Genomic DNA, 18871 nt, shown 5'->3' with positions numbered 1-18871 from the left:
TCTCCACTCTGTCACCTTCACAGGGAGCAAGCCTGTTGAGGCTCAATAATCTATCAGAAAGACATCATGCCACATGGCAAAATGGTTAAGTTTCCTTTAAGTAAATGTTTATTATTTTTAGTAAGACTACTCATTAAAATATATTTCACTTCAAATTCATTATACCCAGTGTTTAAAAGCATATTTTAAGTAACACACTAGAATATCACGTACACAATAGCTGAACTTAAGGAAAATATCTCAGGTCTATGCAAAAGTTATATAATCACAATTCAAAATGAATTGGAAGGTCTCCCTCCCCATAATACTTATAAGCTTAGCCACAAATGTGGGATCAATTTTACCAAGGTTTAAGAAATATGCACTTAATGAATTCAACTGTCAAAAGTTCATCCATTTTCTTAAAGTAACACCTTCTCCAGTGTTATATAAATTTACACTTTTCAACCAAATTTCTTTTCTGTGACATGTCCTCCAAAAAAAAGTACATTAAAAGATAATTAGAATTTGGGGCAGCATTTTAAAGTGTTTTTGTTAACTTCCTTATGTTGTTATTGCTGATCATTCCAATTGTGTCCCACCACTATTTTTTAATGTAATTAAAGAAGTAATACATGCTCACTGTAGAAAATTAGGTAAATTCAGAAAAGTATACATTTATTTAACATCACCACTATTCTCTCAATCCAGAAATTTATCAGAGTTAACATTTTGATGTATGTGTTTTTAATCTTTGTCCTACGTGCAAATACACATATTTTTAAAGTAAAAATAAGACAGCAATGCATATTAAGCATTTAACCAGACTTTTTATTATGAAGTATTTACATCTTTAAGTAATCTTAGAAAACATGAGTTATACAGCTTTATCTTGTTATACTATATGCATTTATCATAATGAATTTAACCATATCCCCATTACTGGATATGTGAGTTGCTTTAACTTTCTACCAACTCATTTAAATAACACATTGATGTAGTCTTTACTAACAAACATTGATTTAAAAAGTAATAAAAACCACTCAGAGCTCATATCAAAAAAGCCTATAAACACATAAAAATCTTCAATCTCAACAACAGATCAAGTAGAAATTATAAGAGTTATTTTCCCTTACCAAACTGAAAACTGCAAAGCATATAAATAATACTAAGTACTGGTGCGGGGATTGTGAGAAAACTATTCCAATGCAATGCTGATTATAAACTAATACACCCTTTCTGAATAACAATTCAGGCAGTATATATAAAGGGCTTTAAAATAATTTTATTTTTAATTAATTTAAATATAATTTAATAAAATTATAAATAATAAAATTATAAATTAATAAAATTATATTTTATTTTTAGGAATCTATCTTAAATAATAGGTAATTCTAGATGCTGAGCAAAAAACTGTATATAATACAGACATGAAAATCATAGATTTTTGGGCCCAGCCCTTCTTTTTCTTTCTTGAAATAGGGTCTCGCTCTGTTGCCCAGGCTGCAGCGTGGTGGCCCAATCACAGCTCACTGCAGCCTCAATCTTCCAGGCAGCCTTGATATTTCGAAAGACTTATTTACAGGTTTGTTTGTTTTAGTGCTCAGTGCTCAATGTTAAAATTTCTAAAAGGAAATACATGCTCTGGACATAGAATATTATATAATTCCTGGTGTACAATTTAAATTACTGTATTTTATTATTCTACCTACAGAATAAACTTCTAAAAATAAACACATTCTAGGTAATGGTAGATAAGATGTCATTCAAACATCCTACAATAAGTTTTGCCTTTCTCCCCGAGAAATGGGTTATTTAAAAAAATAATTTTATACATGTCTATAATATCAATAATGAAAAGTGCAAATTTACGTCTTTCTCTTCCTTTACAAAACAATTCTGCAACTCAGTTTTACCCAAAACAAGTACTTAGTAAAAGAATCCATCAATATAACACTGACTCAAAAACAGGTATTTTTTTTTTTTTTTTTTTGAGACGGAGTCTCGCTCTGTCGCCCAGGCTGGAGTGCAGTGGCAAGATCTCAGCTCACTGCAAGCTCCGCCCCCCGGGTTCACGCTATTCTCCTGCTTCAGCCTCTGGAGTAGCTGGGACTACAGGCGCCCGCCATCATGCCCGGCTAAATTTTCTGTATTTTTAGTAGAGACGGGGTTTCACTGTCTTCGCCAGGATGGTCTCGATCTCCTGACCTCGTGATCCGTCCACGTCGGCCTCCCAAAGTGCTGGGATTACAGGCGTGAGCCACGTGCCCGGCCTCAAAAACAGATCTTAAAAACTAACCAATAAACCTGATTTTCCCTCTCCTCTGTGGGCCCTTACCATGAAAAGAAAACTCTTCGCAAGCCTGAAAAGGTACCTCTGACTGTGAGTACTATTTAAGATTCTTATATTGAAGATTAGACAATTTTCTGATGTGAATGTAGCCTCCATGAAGCTGTATACTTACGTATTTTTAAAAGAGGAGGAGTAAAAAGAAATTTTTGGAGGAGAAATCTGAGGTGGATAAAAGAGAAAAGTCCATCTTACCATACAGCAACAGACTCAACATGCAAGTCACTCAGTTTCGTACGGTCATGCCAGTCCTAAGGCATCAAGACAGAAATACCAAAGACCTAATCTGGAAGCCTCTCACTGCTTATTCCTGGAAAGAAACTTTCATGGTCATGACTCTGTTCACCCTTTTGACCCTTGACAACCACTCTATGTCTGAATCTAGCCCTACATATTTCAACTGGCATGGAAAACAACTTGGAAGATTAGCTTTCCCCGGCACAAAACTCATCTGACTTATAAAAGAGGGCAGGAGACTAACAGATCTGGGAGCAGTTTCATTTACCATTATCCATAAATACTTGGTGAATAGTTTTAACTCCACAAATACTTTTTTAAGATACCAATGAAATAATAGATTAAGTATAAGCAAAGAACAAAACTTTCCTCCTCCTAAAATATAAAATTTCCTGAAATCTTCATACTCTATTTCGCTGTCTTCTTTGTAAGGATATGTGCATGAGAAAGAGTAAGTTAGGCTGAAAACTGGGAACTGTACAAAAAAAATTATCAATATTTCAATCATGTTGAACTGTGCTATGAAGCTATTTCCAGAGCAAAAGTGAGTGAAGCAATTAATATGTCAGCAACTATATTACAAAACATTTTTTTCTTTATTCTTAGTTTCCTCAGCAGGGTGTTTTAACATATAGTTAAACCCATACTTTCAAAAGTCAAGTTGCTCTAAAAATCCACTCTATAAAAATGTACTCCCATAGACTTAATATTCTACTCATTTTAAGGTTTCTACTATAATCTATAGAATTACTGTTCTCAAGAACAATTTAACATAAATTCTTCATTCTGATATTTCAACAAAAGATGTCCAAAATTTTCTCTTTGAAATCACAGCACAAATATTTATGATTATGGTGTAGTACAAATATGTTTAAGACACAGAGAATTCAGGAATGGTAAAGCTGAGAAACAATCTTAGCGATAAATTACTATAATAATAAAAAGTGATAAATTAAGTAAGACAGCCTCAATTACAGGTAAGAAATTAAGGCCTCAAGAGGCACACTTGTCCAACCTGACAGAATATCAAGTACCTCTTGATGTTATCATTCTTATTACTAGTTAATGATATTTAATAGTAATATAGACTATATAGTAATATGCTCCAACAGACAACACATGGGAAACTAAATAAATATCTGCCTCAAATCACTCATCTTACAGATGGTTACAGTTCAGATAATAGGATGTAGGCATAAGAAATCTATATCGAAATATCGAAGGATGAGAAAAAATTTTAAAGTAGTGAAACTGTCCATGAACAATTCCAGTAAAAGTAAAAGAATAACAAAAGCAACAATATAAAGTAGGATAGAAATAAGCATCAGATTATTAGAAAAGGAACAGGATTCCTTCATGCTAGAAAAAGACCAATGTAAAGATGAAACTCAGCATCAATGCCACTTGTACCTTTGAAGAAACCCTATGCAGGCAGGACATGGTGGCTCACACCTACAATACCAGCATTTTGGGAGGCTGAGGCAAGAGGGTCACTTGAGCCCAGGAGTTCAAGACCAGCCTGGACAACACAGCAAGACCCTGAATCTTCAAAAAAAAATTTAATTAGCCAGGCACTGTGGCACATACCTGTAGTCCCAGCTACTTGGGAGGCTGGGGCAGGAAGATCCCTTGTGCGCAGGAGTTCAAGGCTGCAATGAGCTTTGATCGTGCCACTGAACTCCAGCCTGGGCAACAGGGCAAGACCCTGTCTCTAAAAAGAAATAAAGAAACCCTATGCTGAATCAAACACTCATGCTTCATATGTAGCAATTTTAGATTACATTAAGAGAAGTGTGGTGCCCCATGCAAGGGAGTTGTTCAGCCATCCTCTTAGCCACATAAACCTATTCTTCCTCAGTTATACATTTCATCCCTTCTTGAATCCTACTGTCTCCTCAGCTTCATGTGTTCTTCCTCTCTATGAAATGCATAAAATGGCAGACAACATTTGTTGATCCCAGATAGTGCCACTTAATTTTTAGACCATGTCACCAACCAGAAGAAAATTTTTGCCATTGCTCTCTAGACTTTACTGTAGTGTGCTATCCTCATGATATCTTAAATTTAATATATCCCAAGCCATACTCCTATATTCTTCTTCAAGTATCCTATAGTCTTTTTTAAAAGCATTTGTAAGAAATGTCTGGAAGAAGTAAGTCTACAGAAAAAGCAAGTCAATTACTGCTTGCCAGAGGATGGAGAAGGATGGGGAATTGGGAATGATTATTCACAGACACAGGGTTTCTTTCTAGGATGATGAAAATGTTCTAGAATCAGATAAAAGTGATGGTTGCACAACACTGTGAATATACTAAAAACCACTGAATTGTGCACTTCAAAGTGGTGAACTTCGTTACCTGAATTTTATCTTAATAAAAAATTGCAAATTAAAATTAAATAAAAAGAAGAGTGGGTGCACCACCTCCCTACACACACCAGCATGCCCCTCCTTCTAACTTTCCTTTTACCTTCCAAAGTAATAAACACTCCATCGGTGGAATTATTCAAGCAGAAGCTGAAACATCATCTGTCAGGAGTATGCTAGTGAAGGACTTCCTGAAGTGACTGGGAAATGACGCTAGATTACCTTCAAGTATATTTCATCTCTAAACGTCTACGTCACAAACTAAAGAGATTAGAATCAGGAGAAAACTGTGAAAGTGACCAGAATAAAAACTATAAGGCATAACTTGAAAAGTTTTCTTCCTTTTCAAATCCATAGCTATAGAATATAATGAAGCAAAAGAACAAAAAGAAAATAGGTCCAAATGAGAGCACAGAAAATTAAGAAAAAATCAGGTAAATTAGATAACAGCATAAAAAGCAACATATTATAGCAATGTTTGTTTTGTTTATACAGAATTTATCCAATATCTAACTATATTTCTCTATAAAAATTCCTAAACTTGTTTTCAAGCGGTAGAGAAGATGTTAGAAAAAAATCTAATGCAGATGAGATTTCAATCAAATTACTTCTGATGGGCATGTAACTGGGTTCACAAGGTAAACAACGTATGGATAACATAACACAAAGTGATTTTCCTCCAAATTTGGCATCTTATCTTTCAAGTACATGAACCCAACAACTAGAGTCATTTGTGAGAAAGAAAGTTTAGAGGGAACACAAATTATGTATGATCCAAAAAGCAAGAAACTGCTGGGCACAGTGGCTCATGCCTTTAATCTCAACACTTCGGGAGGCCGAGACAGGAGGGTCGCTTGAGCCCAGGAGTTCAAGACGAGCCTAGACAACATAGTGAGACTTCATCTCAACAAAAAATAAAAAAATTAGCAAGCATGGTAGCGCTTGCCCATAGTCCTAGCTACATGGGAGCTGAGGCAGGAGAATTACTTGAGCCCCAGAGGTCAGGGCTGCAGTGAGCCATGATTGCATCACTGCACTCCAGCCAAGGTGACAGAGCAAGACCTTGTCTCAAAAAAAAATAAATTAAGTAAACAAAAAACAAGAAACCTTAAATCTTTCTATTACAAGTAAATGCCAGTAAACATCTGAAATAATCTACTGTCAAAAGAATTCCTTTTTAAACACTAAATGATCATTGTTCAATTTAAAAAAAAAAAAGTATAGATATACCTCTAGATTTTAGAAAAGGGGTTCATTCAACAAATATTATTTGATTTTACAAAGTATATTAAAATATTTGACATATTTCATTTACCTGATTATGAAGCATAGGTCATAAAACATAAAAATGTAAAAGGAAATCCAATTTAAATGTTATACCATTGGCCGGGCACAGTGGTTCACGCCTATAATCTCAGCATTTTGTGAGGCCAAGGCGGTTAGGTCACTACAGGTCAGGAGTTCGAGACTAGCCTGGCCAACATGTTAAAACCCTGTCTCTACTAAAAATACAAAAATTAGCCGGGAATAGTGGTACATGCCCGTAGTCCCAGCTACTCCAGGGGCTGAGGCACGAGACTCTCTTGAACCCAGAAGGTGGAGGTTTCAGTGAGCTGAGATCGTGCCACTGCACTCCAGCCTGGGTGACAGAGCAAAGCTCCATCTCAAAAAATAAAAACTAAATATTATACCATCAAAGTTATTCAAGAAAAGCAAGTTAAATCATACGACAATTCTTATACTCTCTCCATAAGTTTATTAATTTACACTTGTAAAAGAAAGAAAGAAATGAAATTTCTGATCCTATTAAAAACTTCCTCCTCCCAACTTTTTATAACTAAAAACGTAAATCACACAAAGAGCCTAGGATGTGACTTTTTAATGACCCAAATGCCTTACGAGTTAAGGATAATAATCCACTTTGGGATCCAGAAACAAGAGTGTTCATGCACTTTACAAGATTACACCTTATTTCATCTTCAGAGAATATTATTCCACCCAGCCAGCTATAGCAGCCCTATCTGGAAAGGAAATTTATTAAATGTTGCTTCCCTAACATTTTATGACCAGCCACTTTCAGAAGCTAGAAGATTGTACTTCAAATTAATATTCCAAAGAGTGATCTCTTGATCAGTGACATCAGCACCACTTGAGAACTTGTTAGAAATGCAAAATCTTAAGGTCCCCCTCCAGACATACTGTTATGTAGTTTTCCTATATTATTTCAGAATATGAAATTCTATTATAGAGGTAAACAAATGGGATGGATGAAATGCTTAAGAAGTGACAATCATAGATGGTAAATAAACTAATAACTTATGAGACAGAGGCAACACTCAGGCTGGGCCAAGTATTGATAATGAGAATGGAAGCTGGTGAAATGAAGGCAGTCAACAGATGTGTAATAAATAGGTAAGCTGGGAGTAAGACATGACAACAATAAAATAAATAGAAATTATGATAAAATGAATGAGGTTTACGTATAGACAAAAAGCAATGGAAATACCAAGTCACCATTATGCCTGGACTGACAGCTACATTACTTCCAAGTCAGTCATCTACTGAGGACACCAAGGATGGTCCCATGGCTCATGAGCAGGCAAACTAGCAAAGCTATGGCTGTACCTAAGTGTATTTGTCACATCTTTTCAATAGAACAAGTGTGTATCATTGACCCAGGAAATCATTAGTCTATGGAGTCTTGGTTCAAATATCAGCTCTGGTCCTCATAACCACGTCATTAATGGGGAACGGTTATGTGAAAGAAAGATGGGACATAGGAATATTGTTTACCCAGGACACAGGTAGTGTGGTCCTTCCAGCCTGGTTTGAACTGCATTAACTTACTCCATAGCTTTCCTCTTGCCTCAGGATTTGTGTTTAACTGGTTTGGTAAATCATGTGATTCAAGCATTTTAACTTGTTTTCTGAGTCTTCTATTCCATAACCTCTGAGATAGCTTGCCTGGTGGTGTACTTGGAGCCCAACCATTGTATCCAGGTAGTTTCCCACAGAATACCTACTGAATCAGAATCTCCATGCTAACAAGATCTCCCAAGTGATTCATACGCATATTAAAGTTTAAGAAGCAATGACAAAACTGTTATAAAGGGAAGCCTCTGCAAAGACAAAAAGTTGGATCTCAACAGAACTATTCTCTGAAAACAATCTTGAACAAAAAAACTTCATATATCCATGAACGCCCTAACAATGACTCGGAGCCCCAAAAGAAGGAGAGAATACAAGAAGATCCATTTTCAACAACTATTATGTAAGGTTTGAAGCTCTGGTGCCCTTGCTGATTATTTGAACTCCAGTCCCGTAAAGCTCCATATGAGTTGAGAAAACACTCAAAATATAGCACAATGTACCTCAATATTAACTCTGTAATGTCCTTCTTACTGGGAGTTAGAAAAATCTTTTTCAGATATGCTGTTTCAAGGATAACAATCCACTGTAACACAATGGTATTTTAGGGGAAAAAAATACCAATCCAAAGGACATAAGAAACAGAGAAAGGTTGTGACTTCCTTAATGAGGCTGCAGCAACCTTAGAAAGATCATCAAAGCACAGAGTTGGGAACAGCCTGAGAGCTTCCTTAATGGGCTGTACACTTCCCACCTACCAGCAGCTCCTGACTTCATCAGCTCCTCATTTTATGTATTTGTTATATTTGCATTGTCCCTGACACATATTAGGGGCTCCGTAAATGTTCTGAATTAGTAGAAAAAATGAAACGTCACCCTCTCTTGTTTTGATTCATCTGAGACAAATTTACTTTAATTCAATCCTTTCATTTTGAAAAATTCCTGAGAATGAAGGCATAATTCCATCTTGAATTAGCATGGTTCATAACATTCTCCCATTCCATATCTCAAAGTTGGATCTTAATTTGCTATTATTAATTCCATTCTAGTATTTCATAACCCTATGAAACATATCAATCTATCCAATAAGATATAACTATCTATGAAAGATAGAAAAGTCATACTGACAGCTGGCAATACAGTCCGACCATTTTTAAAAGTCAAGGTACATGTTCGAGTACAAGGTATATGCTGCACAGGAAAGATCAACTATTATTCTGATGTTTTTCTACGTCCAAATTTAAGACATCTTACGGAAATATCTACGTAAAACATCTATAAAAAGAACTGAAGTAGTCACTGCGGACAATATTGCACATACAAAGATGATAAATAAGATCTATAACAAAAAACTAAAGGTGCTGGGAATTTTTAACCTAGTATAGAATAAAGTGACAGGAAAAGAATGTAAAAGTTCTAAAAATCATTTATTTAAATAATACATTCCCTATTGCTTCTTTAAGAGGAAGTATGTTTAAGCTTCAAAGGAAAAGACTTAGGTTAGAAACTGTAATTTCCCATTCCATAAATAAAGCTTTATGAAAAGAATAAAGAAACACAGATAGAAAATGGTTGCGTGTATTCCTTTCCAAATAATCTATCAAATCCCTTTCTCTATATGCATTTAGTACAACCCAGTGCCATTAAAGGACTCACAGGACATTAAACATTTAGGCATAGATTTTTATACTGTTTTTTATGGATTCTAAATACAATGTGTTTAAGAATTGAGTCTACAAACTCACAGAGGAAAGGGGTAACCTTACAGATTTTTGTGTCTTCTTCAGCTAACAGCATGAGAGAACACACATGATAAGCCTTCAATAAATACTTTAATTGGATCTAATTAGGTATTACCACCCTCTGAGGCAAAAAAAAATCTTAATTGGGGAATAACCTAAACACTAAGACCACCACCATGACCAGTAGAAAGCAGCTCTCAAATTTTCCAAGTGAATCAACTTGCATATTAAACAATGGAAGCAGCAAGAAAGAGCAATTGTCTTATTCATTACAAAGGGCTAAGAATGAATCTTCTGTTTGCAAACTTAATCTACTCCAAGTAGTCCTGTTAACTGCCCAGTAAAATGCAATACATTACTTTTGTTTCACAAATCTTATGCTTGATCTAATTTGTTTTACAAATCTTATTCTTGATAAAATGTGTTAAATGTAAATAATGTTGCATTCTTTGCTATACAAAATTGTCATTATATGAAAATTAAGAGGCAAAATACTTATTGTTATCAGCAATCATAGCAAAAATTAGTTGAACTTCAAAATGTCATTCCCAAAAAGCAGGTTTGTTCACATATAAACAGACATATTTCAATGATAAATACTTTAAAATCCATTAAACCTACTAGTGCACAGTTATGTTTTGTGCAGCACAGGACCCAAATACAGGCTGGTATCCCACTTGGCTGACGGGGTAGTGTTCTACTTGATAAATTTTCATAAGCTGCTATCCTCCATATTAAAAACTTAGTCACTGGGTTTAACAAACTCCTTGAAGAGTTCATTTCAGTTATTCCTGCCTTTCTCAATGTGAAACGATTTAATCTTATTGCTTTCTTCCTAAGGGGTAGAAAGATGATGTTCAAAGGGGATGTGAATGGCAAAGTTTAGGAGCTCACTGGATAGGCTTGGGGGAAAGGCTCCTTTAAAGACCATCTAGAGTAGGGCAGTGGGCATTGGGAGGGGTAGGAAGGCAGAAGGAGACAGAGAATCACAAAGGAAGGTGGTAAAGCACTGCAAAGAAACTTACTTTCAAACTGGATTGACATCTGTAGTTTATTTTAAACTACAGTTTAACTTAACATGACCCATTCTGACCCAGAACTTCTGCCTTACACTAATAAAATGAAAGTTTGCCTGCTAACATCTGTAAATAATTTCATAGATTATTACTTTATTTCAGAATAGTCTTTCATAATCAGAACAATGTCAGATTTCTCTTTAAATATTTCTATGTAAATTTATATTTTAGAGCCTTATATGGAAGGTCCTAAAATGAAAATAACAGTGATTTTAGATTTTTGAGGAGAAAATTTACAGAAATGTATCAGATTCCAAGTCTATCATATATACACACTGTGTAAGCTAGAAGCCCCTAGAATGTGGTCTAAAACTACCGTTCTGCACCATAACCTTCCAGATTCCCCCAAGGAGAGCATGCCAGAATCTCAGGACTAAGCTGTGAGCAAGTATACTTTGAAAAAGCACCCCAGGAGATTCTGATACTCAATCAACCACCTCCTGCCCCTATTGCCATTATCCGCTGATAACATTCCACCACCCACTGCTGATGTACTTTGTGCTATTCTTCCATATCAAATGTTAACTAAGTGAAGTCATTAGAGCATGTGAATTCAATTGTCATTTACCCAGTTTTTAAGAGGTAAAAATAAATCCATGAATGGCAAATCAATGTTATTTCTTTCAAAAAAATTCATTTTAAAGCCATGTAACAAATTTTGAACTCAAAGTGTTTACAGTCAAAGCTTTTCAAAGTATTTAAGTCAGTTAATATATTTCCACAAATTAAATTTTGACCACCAAGTAGCAGTACCCAAAAAAAGAGTTCCAACAAAATTCCTCACAATCCAGTTACACTTAAGTAATAATTCATATTTTTTTAAGAAAGTAAATCAAGTATTATTCCCAGATTATCATAACTCTCCCATTGTACATTATACTTTATACCTTAAAGTGTGCACATTCAGAAAATATTATTTATGAATAATTTTAGGTAAAACTAAAGTAATTACATTTCTAACTAACACTCCTGGTTTTCGGTACTCACATTACTCATACTCCGGTTCACTGGAATGTATCTCACAATCCCCGAACTTCTTCAGCTTTAATATTACTCACTATTGGTGGATGCCCTTATAAAGCACATTTAAGAAATGTAATTGATATCTCTCAAACTCCAAACTTTTAAAATCACCTGACAACAGGTGTATATCAACAATCTTGAATCCCTTACAAAAACTCCTACTAATTGTCAAGTCTATTCTACATACAATTAGGCCCTAGTACTAAAAACAAATTTGAAAACAAATGGAGAAAATACACTTACCTTAATAGGGGCACTACTAAACTTAATTTTCCTATTTGCTGGGATTTCTTCTTCTTCTGGCAATCCAACGATTTCCGAGTATTCCATATCGGGCTGATAGTAATTGTTCTCATCACTATCTTCCTCCTCATCCTGCTCAGTGCCTGTCTCTCCCCAGTCTGAATTATACCTGGATCTCACCCTATACACATTATAGTCACTGTGCATGTACACATGGGAACTATCAAAACTGTTTGAATCTTCGGGTACTTCTTTTCCACAACTGGATGCAGAAGCATCAGGAGAGGTGAAATCACCACCTGCAAGTTCTTTCCTCTGTTGCTTTGCTGCCTCACTTTCAAGCAAATTAGTTTCAGCATGTTCTAACAGTTGGCTTTGTGGTGAAGGGATTTCAGACTTTGGCATTGCCTTACTTTCAGCACAAGGTTCTTCAGGACCGTCTTTGTCAATGCTGTCGGGAGTCTGTTGGTTAGATGTGGAGTCCTCGGGTTCCTTGCTCTGCTGGATCTCTTCACCAGGTATCGAAGCTAGAGAGGTACTTTTAGAAGCCACTTCTGGTACTGGAGTTATATTACTCTTGTGAGCATCCTCTGTATCAACACCTTGCTTGTTTGAAGGAGACCAGGAATTAGAATCCTTAAGGTGGCCAAAGGTGTCAAGATTTGTAACAGTAACAGATGGTAAATTCAAAGGATAATGCCCAGTCACTGAGTATTCATTGTTCTCAGCCTTCTCAGAAATGATGGCACTGGGAGAATCAGTGTTCTCAAATACTGCACTCAGTTGACTCACAGTTGGGGAGACAGCCTCAGTTCGGGAGCTAAGGCTGTCCAAGGAATCAGTACTGCCTCTGTTGGACTTGGAACCTCCCCATTCATCCTGAGGTTCACTCCCTCCAGCTTTCTCTTTCTTTGGGGAATAGCGGTTGTTTTGTCCTGATTCATGCACACTTCTCTCAAACATCTTCCGAGTCTCAGTGAATTTGGAATATGAAGGGCCATCGTACATTGTGTCAAATCTACTAATTCGTTCAGAAACAGAGGACTCCAACTTAACAACTGAGCCATCTGTTTTCTCCAGAAATTCTTTGGGCTTCATTCTTCTCTGAGGAGATGAATGTCCACCTTTCCCCCTTGTTTTGGCAATGACTGCAGCATTCTCGTTGGGTTCCATACCCATCTGCATAAATAGGTTTTTAATTCTGTTGACATTGGAGCCATATTTCCTCCCCCTGCTCTGCTGGGAGCCCTCACCTTCTTTTGTTTTTTGTTCCCCATCTGACTTGGGTTTGTCAAAGGTACTTTTCAGTGCCTGGAACTCAGTTCGATATGCATTCCTGTGAGGAGAGGCACTTCTGAGAGTTGTTCGTTCACCTGAAGACTCAGTTTTCAACATTTTCACTTCAGGGGTGAAAAGCCAATGTTCATAATGATCAAAGAAAAAACAAAAAACCAAGATACCTGTCTTCTCTAATCACCAGTATTGGGTCAAGAAAAGTACCTCTCAAATGGTATACTGTGTTAGCAATCGTGCCAACAGGTGTATTAGGAACTTAGTCACAGTCAAGAGTTACAGAGAATGTTTTTTTCAAAGCAAGACTAGAGGTTCATCTGAAATAGAAAAGAATGAATTTCTGAATTCATTTACTTACTTGAATTTATGTCTAATCAAATAACATACATTTTATTTTCCAAATGGCTTAGCCACGTGGCAAACAGAAGAGCTTACTCATTGAAACGGGAAGTTAAAAGTCAAGAAGTTATCATTCTGATTGTCTTTGGTAAAAAATGTTTCAAACACAATTTGGAGATACCTATCAAAATCTCAAACACACACACACACTCACAAATACAAGTTACACATAAGTATATTTGAAAGCAATACTTTAGCCCAAGTTTTAGTCACTTTTGTGAATGCCCTTTAAAAAGAAACCAGCAGTTCATCGATCTTTAAGAAATCAACAAACTGTCCAGAAAATCAACTTCATTCAGGATTCTCCACAATTAGTTGGAACTTATTCTTTTTAAGTACAATTAAGTTTGGAATCTATGTTTACAAACTCCAAAACACGCCTACAGAGGCATATTTTACTTTTTCTGGTCCAATATTCTCATCTACAGCATCCCCAAAGCAATACTAATGCAATTTCAGACCAAAACAAGGAGGAAAAAAAGTTCCTGAATGGCAATAAGTTTCATTAAATTCAGTTATAACAAGTATTTGGAAGTTTCCTAACAGTGGTTATTATTAATTATGGAGTGGGATGCAGACTACCATGGGAATAAATGCGTAACAATGTGACAATCAGAAAGCAAATATACTGTGACACCCCTTTTCACAGCCCTGATTTGTTTATTCTTTCTTGCCTCTAACTTACTACAGTTCAAAACGCTACGCAATGCACGCTTGCTGGTCTCCTTAAGCCCACAGCAGGATTTTATATCAATAAGCCAGCAATCAAATACTTCAAGATATGCTGAAGAGCAGACAATGCAGGCAGTTCTAAAGATTTCTCATTTTATTTTTGTTTTGTTTTGATGTTAGACCGAGCCACATCACCCTCACGTACAAACAGCTGAGGAGGCACACACTTTCACTTAAAACGTCTCCAAACTCGGCTCCTGGCCCAGCACGCATGCATGGCCCATGCAGACAAACAAGAAAGGCTTTGGAGTGTGGTGCCTGTTTTTCCTTTTTTTGTAAAGCATCGACAATCTCCTTTTACCCTGACCATTCTTTTTAAAGCCACAAACACCCTCCCCTCTCCCCTACACACACACCCCATTCCCTCCCCCGCCAATTCCAACCCGAGGAGGCGGGGGCGGGGGAGATGGGGCCGCCGGGGGATTCAAAACCTGCCCTCACAAAAGACAAACATAAATAACACCAACTTGAGAGGCAGCCGATTCCCAAGCCCGGTTCGGGACGCAATCCCTCGGCCCTGGGGCAGGACCGGGAGAGCAGGTGACGCCAAGCGCTATGGTAGGAGGTCGCAGTCTAGCTTTGTGCCAAGAAGCACCTGAAGTCCTAACACATTGGCTGCGGCTCCCGGCGGCTGCCAGGCGGATCCCAGTGTGACACGGAGAGAGACGAGCTCCCTGGCCACATTTAAAAAAATAGAAAAGAAAAAAAATTACAGGGTAATGAAAATAAATCCCTTTGTTTTTCCTCCCAATGTGCCAGGAAACAATAGATCCCACTGATAATGCCTCCGATCTTCAACCTATTGCTCCTCCACCACAACCCACCCCCCCCCCCCCCCCGCAACTCAGCCTTTGTACAAGCCGATTTTTTCCTCCTCTCCACCCTCCCCAACTCCTCGCCCCGCGCTCAGCCTCCCCCTTACCCGAGCGGGAGCGCCGCGGGCGGGGAGGGTCGGGCCGCCACGGCTCCCACCCTCTCCTCGCAGGCGCCCCCCGCCCCACGGTGGCCGCGGCGGCACGGCACGGCGCCGGCCCGCTGTGTACACCGCAACCCGCTCTTCACGGCGCAGCGCGCTGGGCGGCTGCGGCGGCCGCTTCCACTCGCGCCTCGGCCCCCACGCGCTCCCTGCCCGCGGCGGGCGGCCCCGGGAGGCGCGCTGCGCTCCCCAACGCCATTGCGGGCGGGCGGCGGCCCGGGCAGCTACGCGCCCGCATGCTCGGACCGGCCTGGGGCCAGGGGTGCCGGCAGAGGAAGGGGTTTGGCCCACGTGCGGTCGCCAAGCCGGGCCGTTTGGGCAGCCGGGGAGGCCGCGGTGTAATGGAGGCGAGGCCGCGGGGGTGAGGAAGACCAGGGGGTAACAGGTGCCTCACCTCGGCTGATGGGATTAACTCTAGGGCCGCAGAGAGAGGGAGCCCGGCAGCAAAATCCCGGGAGAGGGAGAGAGAGGGAGCCTCTGGCGGCCAAGGAAGGGCGAAAAGCACCGGCCCGAGGCGAGGCCGCCCCACCCCCTCGGCCGTGGGCGAGGGGCCTCTCCGGCCTGGGGCAAGGCCCCTTCCTGTTCGGGTGTTGGCTCCGGAACTTGTTTCTGGGGCTGACCGCTGCTGGAGCCCCACTTAGTCTGAGTCTGCAGTTAACTCCGTGACCCCAAGGCATCCAAATCCCAGGCCACTCTGCTGGCCTGGAAGGCCAAGACGTAGGCCCAAGTCTGGTGTGGCCTTCACCTAAGCCACTGCGCCTGGCCTACTACTTACCTTGACCTTAAAGTCCCACTGCCAAAGAGAAAGGGATGAGGAGGTCTTCTACCTTTCCTGTCTAGGGAGAGTTTTTCAGCTCACCCCACCCCTCCGCCCTTTTCTAAACGCTCAGTACTCCCTCTTACACCCCCAAGTACCGGAAGTGTTACCACCTTCCTGCAAAATATAAAACTGATCATGACTGTCAATACAGATCTTTAAACCAATCCTTCCAAAAAGCCTAGGTAGCAGGAACTCTTAAAGAATAATTTTTCAAGAAGGTAAAAACATGACAATGGTAGAAATACAAAATGAACATGGGTCAAAATTTTATAACTCTTTTAATTAGAAAGGGAACCCCAGCAAGATACCGCAACCCACTCATGTGAGACTGTGAAGAATAGGTATAGAGACAAGAAGAGGCAAAGCCGGTTAATATTCTATAGAGCACTGAAATGTAATGTGTATTATTATCTGTTTTACAGGGCGGTAACCAGTTGTATCTGTAAAGTAACAAATTTGCATTCTGTAGATAAAACTCATTTACATTACCAAACGTTTCTACAGCTTACTGAGTAGTAAAATAGCCTAGTGAAAGTCAGTCTAAGAAAGGTGCAGAGGACTCTAAATTTCACAACACTCCGGAGTCCTGTAGATAACATCCAACATTCCATTGAAAGGACAAACAGTAATCTTTTGCTCATTTCAAAGTCTTTCACAAGTTTTCCCAACATAACGATTTTTAGCCCCATTTCACTGATGGAAAAACTAAGGTTTAGGTTTTGTAACTTACCCACTTCTTTATTGGCTATTAATAGTGAATGATTATGGCTGAATATGAACCCAGCAAGTCTGTACACAGATTCTATATATTCTGGGAGCAAAATCTTTTCATTTCATTTTTTTAATTTTAAGCAGTAAGGGCTTTTTTTTTTTTTTTTCCTTTAAGCATCACCAAATTCTGGGTCCTTTCCCAAGAAATTGGCATTCTCTGTCTATGAAGTAGATGTCACTTCTATAAGCATAAACAGATGTAACAGGCAATGTGAGGGGGCTGTGGTTCCAGGCTCCACTTTTGGAAAGAACATTTGTGCTGTCTGGGATAATCTAGTGGAAAAGTTCCTGTCATTTATTTGCAGTATGGAAACCAGGTTTTTTAGGCGAATAACCTAAATAAATGCAGAATCTAATCACTGAGTTCTGTCTGTAGAAGAGGGGGCAGAGTTGGCAATAAAATCAGTCTTACACCTCTTTGCAAAAAGATGATTCATACAGAAAAGCACCCTAAAGGATTTGGTTGGTTTAAGTTTTATCTTTTGAAAATATGAAACTTTTGGAAAAATTTATACTGAAGGAATGACAGAGTTTTAAACCCAATGGTGAGAATTTAAGATTCCTAGATTTCCTATAATGGACCTTCCATTTCCAGCATTTACTTGAATGTTCGAAGAGTCTGTTAGACCTGTGCTAATCCAATACATGTGGCTATTTAACTTTAAATTAATTAAAATTAAATACAATTGAAAAATCAGTTCCTTAGTCACACAAGCCACATTTGAAAGGCTTGATGGCTACATGTGGCTAGTGGCTACTCTGTTGGATAGTGTAGATACACAACATTTCCATCATAGAAATTTCTATCAAACAGTGTTGTTCTAGACCACATTTGCACTTCTATGAACTTTATAAGGGTTAACTTAGTTCAATACATCATTAATGTATGAGGGATCAGAGGTCATAAATTTTATATGTTCCAACTGGAAAGGTGGTGAAAAGTGTGAAAAGTGAACTTTATTACTGACATGCAAAAAATCCAAAATGTGTTTGCAGTGGGGGAGTTCTCAATTTTCATATATGGTATCTTAACCTTTCATAAATCATATAGAATATTGTGGGCTGTTATTTTCATTTCCTTTGCAACCAATAATATCATGATTAGTAAGACCACAAGATTAGAGGATAAACAAAAAGTGCAAAATATATTCTACATTGTTTTAGGGGTTTTCTCAATGTATTTTTAAGTTTTTGTGATGGACATTCTAAGAACTATACAAAGAATTAAGTTATTCACGTACGTATGTGAACCACTGGGTGCAGCTGTGAAATTAAGCCTAAACTAAGCCTGAATCAAATTTTAAGACTAGGGAAAACTGGCTAAGCTGGTACTGAAGACTGCCTGTCACAACTTCATTTCTAGCAGGAAGATACCTAGCTGGTTGTGTACTAATGGAAGTTCCTGAAGGAAGAGAAAAGACCAGAACAAACTAAAAGATCTCTAGACTTAACTTCTTTATGGAGAAGGCAAAGTAATGAGAGAGCAATTCCTGTAGGTAATTTTACACATAATTGTAGTGTAAAAGGACATGTTATTCATACCACTGTTTTCTTACCGATATGCATGTTTTGATAGTGATGAGGCAGCTTTTTAAATAAAAGTTTAGTTATAACTGCTTATTTCACGTTTGTAAGTATTGCAGAATGCTTTGTTAACTTCAGTCTTGAATGTCGATGTTCAATTTTCTTAAAGGTCTCTTTAAAATAAACATCTCTATTTGAGGATAAAAGTTTAAGTTTCCTTTTGAGTCTTATAATATTTCACACAAACTCCATCATAGAGGTAGAATATATTTCTCTAAAATAGTCCTCAGGCTCACATTCAGACTCAAAGATATCTATGATCAGTCTTATTTTGTAATGTTAGCTATAAAATTAACATTAAAGGTGTCATTTCTACCCCAACAAATTGATAATATTCAGCATGGCTTTCTACCTACACTCATGACTTGGGCATGCCACTGAAAATTTAAACCATCATCTCTGTCCATTTCCCA

The 18871-nt window shown here is 38.2% G+C and overlaps 1 protein-coding gene across 18 annotated transcripts in view; it reads right to left on the bottom strand.

Annotated features, from left to right (window-relative positions):
- The window catches only part of PPP1R9A (protein phosphatase 1 regulatory subunit 9A), a 386892-nt gene extending 370721 nt beyond the window's left edge, over positions 1–16171 (bottom strand). For 5 of the 18 annotated variants that reach the window (XM_009203380.4, XM_021936015.2, XM_017956947.3 and 2 more), the window contains exons 1-2: positions 15678–15817; positions 11884–13493 (exon numbers count right to left, since the gene is read on the bottom strand). In XM_009203380.4, coding sequence (XP_009201644.4) covers positions 11884–13278 — 1395 coding nt within the window. In that variant the 5' untranslated portion in view covers positions 13279–13493; positions 15678–15817. Of the gene's footprint in view, positions 1–11883; positions 13494–14774; positions 15089–15229; positions 15402–15677; positions 15821–16058 lie in introns of those variants that run through there. The other 13 variants (XM_009203387.4, XM_009203390.4, XM_009203391.4 and 10 more) reach the window with 10 other exon arrangements.
- Between the last annotated feature and the right edge of the window lie 2700 nt (positions 16172–18871).

Source organism: Papio anubis, chromosome 4 (assembly GCF_008728515.1).
Source record: "Papio anubis isolate 15944 chromosome 4, Panubis1.0, whole genome shotgun sequence".
Taxonomy (NCBI): domain Eukaryota; kingdom Metazoa; phylum Chordata; class Mammalia; order Primates; family Cercopithecidae; genus Papio; species Papio anubis.
Note: the sequence above shows the minus strand (reverse complement) of the source record. Positions and strands in the feature narration are given on the sequence as shown.